Below are 4,964 nucleotides of genomic sequence, written 5' to 3'. Positions count from 1 at the left end.
TAATGTGTCACTGTTAATATAATATTGAGGTCCCTGTTTGATTAAGCTGATGTTGTTGTGATATGTGGCTTTGCAGCAGCAGCAGACAAATAATCCAATGTTCTTGGAACTGGCATCAATTTCATTATTTAATTCGCCTTCAACATGTTAGTCAGACTGTAATTTTCCATAAAGACCACGTTATTAACTACTCTACCCATAATCCACTGCTGCAGCCACAGCGCTTGGCGTTTTTTTGCCTGCGATTTCCGCGCATGCGCAGTTATTTTGACCTACACAGTCGCAGGAGAAAATGGCAGCGCTTGGTCTGGGGCTGCAGGTATGACATTCTGAAAACCTTTCTGTATATATTCGATTTAAATAAGCAATTTAATGCCAAAGAACAAGAGTGTCACTTTTTTTAAATACTAAAACATCCAAATAATCATTTATTTTTAAATGTAAGTTAGAACCACACTGCACAAGCCGGCTAGTCATTTCATAGGAGCTTAATGTTAGCAACAACAGCAGTTTTGCTAGCTAGATCTTTTCCTTCCTATAAATTATCCAGTCATGTACGGGACATACCAGTATTTCCTTTAAGTGATAAAATTAGTTGAAATATGATTGTCCTGGAGAGAAAGTTTTCCGTTCTTACGCACGGGGTTAGTTAGGGTGTATTTTGACATAGTTAGCCATAATGCTAACGGTGGTGAGAGTCTGGGTAACCGCCATGCACTTGAACACTGAAGGTTATACAGAGAGGTAGCTGTAAACTGCTTTCTAATTGTAAGCGCACTGCGTTTATTGTTAGTAAGGTTAATGATAAAACCGATATTATTTATCTGGTAATGAAAACTGTTTCATTTATCTCTCTCTCCAGGTGCGGCAGTTGAGCACGTCGGTGGTCAGACCGGCTTCCAAATTGATTAAGGTAAAATATAGCACAGCTGTTTCCCCATCAGACTGTGTTCTCTATTATGAAAAAAAATCAACTCCCTGTAAATTTATGTAGATCAAGAAAATCACATGAACAGAAGCTCTTTCATTGTGTCCATCTTAATTTTGTTTAGTGCCTTACACCAAAGGTTGTCTTAACTAACCTCATCCATGTGTCTATCAAGCTGACATTAATGGTTAGCTGCAGTGACCTGTGACTTCATGCCAGCTTTCATTGCTTTAGAAGTTACATTGGCAATTCTATGTGCAATGATTCAAACCCATGGCCCTGAAAATAAAGAAAGGGGATGGTACTAAGCCACATGAATTTATGTAATTGCATTATTGCCTCATGACTAAGTATGCAGTAAAGCATAACCGGGCATTCTGCTGCTGGAAAATGATCCATGATGTGGCGCGATCTATGCTTCAATGCTTTATTACTATCATACCACAACAATTTTTCAGTGTTTATAATTTGGTGTAGTGGTTAGCACTGTGGCCTCGCATTTCCATGGCCAGGGTTTGATTCCTGTCTCGCTTATGTGTCCGTGGAGTTTGAATGTTCTCCCCGTACTTGGTAAGTTTCCCGGGTTTCCCCCTCAGTCCAAAGACATGCAGGTTAGGTTTATTGGCATTCTCAAATTGTCTGTAGTGTTTGGATGTGCCCTGTGATGGATTGGAACTCTGTCCAGGGTGTACTGCACCTCAAGTTTCCTGAAATAGGCTTCAGCCCCCCCATGACTCTGTACAGAATAAGTGGTATAGAAGATAAATAAATAATGAACGTCATTCTTTAAAACTGTCTAGAGTTCCATTAATGTTGTGGCACGTCTTTAAAACAATGTATTTACATTATCAAGAAACCAGAACCTGTGAAAGTTTTTGTCCTGTAAACTTTGCAGGCATTAGTTTTTAATAACCTCAGTGGATTAATTTTACATTGAGACTACTATTGGTAGTAAACTCAAACTGTGTCCTCAGCCCCCCATCCAGGTGTATGGAGTGGAAGGCCGTTATGCCACTGCTTTGTTTTCTGCAGCCAGTAAGCAGAAGAATCTGGACAAAGTGGAACAAGAGCTGGGTCGTGTGTCTGTGAGTGGATCTTTTTCTCCCCACCATACCCCCCATCCTCTCCATCTGCAAACACTTTACATTATATTCTTGCTTTACGGCACTTTTGCAGAAGATCTTAACAGCCCAAACTCATCCCCCTAACATAATTGCATGTACTGTGTTCTATATACTGTGTTCTTATTCAGTTCTATTTCTCTTAGACCCTGATAAAGGATCCTAAGTTGTCCAGCATTGTGTTGAATCCCCATGTCAAGCGCAGCATTAAACAGAAGACTGTCAATGATGCTTTGACCAAGGCCAAGGTCTCCCCAATCACAATGAATTTCATCAGTGAGTATATGTCTTTCTGCACACACTCAAGCTGGGACTTTGTTTCTATGCAGAGTATAGTTTTTATTTGTAGTTTTTGTTTTTACTTACACATTTTCTGATTTTGTCAAAACGTCATAGAGTCTGGGAAAAAATTAGAAGAGCTAGTCTTTTAAAGTAGGAGTCTGTGATTTGTTTATTATATATTATTAAAAAAAGGGTCGCCTAGGCAAAGAAAAAGCACAGATTCTTAAGCAAAAGCAAGTGTCAGTAGAGAGGCTACTTTGTTAAAGATACAGTTTCCAGAGTCTCTTCTGTCAGAAAGCAGTGATTCCTCTCTGACACTTGTGTGCGTGCACACACACACACACACACACACACACACACACTCTAACGGAATCACTGCTGTAAAGTAAAAATAAAACAAATTTACCTGCACTTCACCGTTGAAAAGAATCTCGAAGGAGCAGTGTTTCTGTTAGTGTGTGTGAAAGTCATCCTACACAGTAGCCCCCTTCATCCTCCTCTCCTCTTGCCTTCATACATACACATGCCCGTTCGTGCACAAATGCATATATTTGGGATCAATTATCAGAGTTATTTCTTATGGGGAAATTCACTTTGAAATATATGAGTGGTTTGATATACAACAATGCTTCTAAAACGAATTATCCAGGGTTCCACTGTACATCATATGGAGCATCCACTTCTGTCTTTTCATTCACTACTTTGGTAAACTTTTTGACTTTGTATCTTTTAAGAATGCATCTTCGAATGTGAATGGTTACTATTCGTCGATCGTTTGTAAATCAACTAAGATCTTCACTCCTGCACGCTGTAAACATTAGAACACTGATGCTATGGATTTTATATTTCTGTTCATCCTGTCCGTACAATATTTACAGTTTGTGCCCTTGGTCAAAGTTATTAGCTGTATGGGGTTTCAAAAACAAAATACACTACATAGTAGTAAAACCATTGTATTTACTGGCATAAATCGCATAAATGGTAATTTTTTAAATGGACAATATTGCGTTAAATTACATTACATTTTTTTTTAACGGCTGTGACACGCCGCTTTATGTGGAATAATTCTTGCTGTTTCTCCACCATAGATGTGCTTGCTGATAACGGTCGCCTGTCCCTGACTCCTGAAGTCATTACTGCTTTTGGCAAAATGATGAGTGCTCACAGGGGAGAGGTCACCTGCTCGGTCACTACTGCTCAGGTCAGCCTTCTTATTTTTTCCATTCTTCCAGCAGACATTTGGTTTGATCACTGCAGTATGCATAATGACGGTGTACATGGTGTGTGTGTGATGGTTTCTCTCTTTTCTTTTTTTTATTTATTTCTTTTTATACATATTGTGTGAATACAGCCCCTGGATGAGGCTAATCTTGCTGAGTTGAAGGTAGCACTCAATGGGTTCCTGTCAAAGGGAGAGACCATCAAGCTTGAGACCAAGGTAGGTCTTGTTTCTAAGCACAACAAGACAAAACAAATGGATAATATCTAAAAACATTTCCTGGATATTTTAGATATTCCAGAGAAAAAGAACCAAGCCTTGCCATGTTCCAGACAAGAATTAAGCCAAAATTTATTATTAAAATGTAATATAATACCCTATTATTTGTTTTAATGGATAATCTATTAATAATCCCCTTTTTTTTATATATGAAGCAAATTATTATTATAAGGTGTGTAGTTGATCACTCCCCACTTATCAAACAAGAAAAAATAGTTTAGTGTTAAACATTAAACAGGTAGAATGTTTAAACTGCACTGTTGCAAAACAGACAGTTCCTATATGTCTCATGACATCATATGAATTTGGGTGCTTATAAGGCTGGAGTAGTGTTTAATTGAAATATTGTTGGCAAGTAATGGTATTGTAGTTATGCCATCATTTATCAGATTAGCAGCTTACAGTTTTTAGCATGATGCCTTGTCTGTTGTATTTGTTTTTATGTAGTTAATTTAAATAAAAAAATGGACAAATATTTTTTGGAGAAAAGAAATGTAAGTATTATTAGTAATATCCTGTGAAGAAAGTGACATTTTTGTAAATAAATTGATTCTCACTAATTTTTTTTTAAAGACCATTATGTGCCTTGTCTTAAACATGTTTAATGAGAAACTCTTTCTGTTCTTAGAGTGATCCTTCCATTCTCGGGGGCATGATCGTCAGTATCGGTGATAAATATGTGGATATGTCCACAAAGTCAAAGATCCAGAAGCTTACCAAGCTGATCAGGGATACTTAAGTCCTGTGGACTGACCAGAACCAGTCAAATGTAGACGAAAACAAAGGAGCTCCTGTCCCACTTACATGTGACTGAACTATTGTCATCTTGCATTGATAAATAAATAATCTTTAACATTTAGTCTGTCATCAAGGGTTTTTATTTCAGTTAAAGCTCCATTTTATTCATTAGTAGCAATAAAATAAATGGAAATGCAAATCCCATCCATTTGCACTCCCTTAAGAATTGTAGTCAAATTTTAATGTTTTTGTGATGTTTGGATGCAATGTTTTAATGTAATGTTACAATTCATTAGCTTTATATGCATTCCCATTAAAGTTGTTACCATTACATATAAAGCTAATGGATTGTAAAATTACATTCTTACATTCCAAGAGGTTAAAGCATTGCATCCAA

General features: G+C 37.3%; 1 protein-coding gene across 1 annotated transcript; it reads left to right on the top strand.

Annotated features, from left to right (window-relative positions):
• The first annotated feature begins 251 nt into the window (after positions 1-251).
• Positions 252-4,688, top strand: atp5po (ATP synthase peripheral stalk subunit OSCP). The gene is made up of 7 exons (XM_053495908.1): positions 252-319; positions 863-913; positions 1,903-2,013; positions 2,196-2,325; positions 3,420-3,532; positions 3,683-3,769; positions 4,458-4,688. Exons 1-7 carry the CDS (start codon positions 293-295, stop codon positions 4,566-4,568), a joined length of 630 nt encoding a protein of 209 aa, XP_053351883.1. The 5' UTR covers positions 252-292; the 3' UTR covers positions 4,569-4,688.
• The last annotated feature ends 276 nt before the right edge of the window (positions 4,689-4,964 follow it).

This window comes from Clarias gariepinus, chromosome 5 (assembly GCF_024256425.1).
Source record: "Clarias gariepinus isolate MV-2021 ecotype Netherlands chromosome 5, CGAR_prim_01v2, whole genome shotgun sequence".
Taxonomy (NCBI): Eukaryota; Metazoa; Chordata; class Actinopteri; order Siluriformes; family Clariidae; genus Clarias; species Clarias gariepinus.
This window is presented reverse-complemented; position numbering and strand designations above follow the sequence as displayed.

Coding starts and splice junctions, on each gene's coding strand:
- atp5po (XM_053495908.1), top strand. CDS start 293: ATGGCAGCGCTTGGTCTGGGGCTGCAG. Junction 2,014..2,195: donor AAGAGCTGGGTCGTGTGTCT/GTGAGTGGATCT, acceptor TATTTCTCTTAG/ACCCTGATAAAGGATCCTAA. Junction 3,533..3,682: donor GCTCGGTCACTACTGCTCAG/GTCAGCCTTCTT, acceptor GTGTGAATACAG/CCCCTGGATGAGGCTAATCT.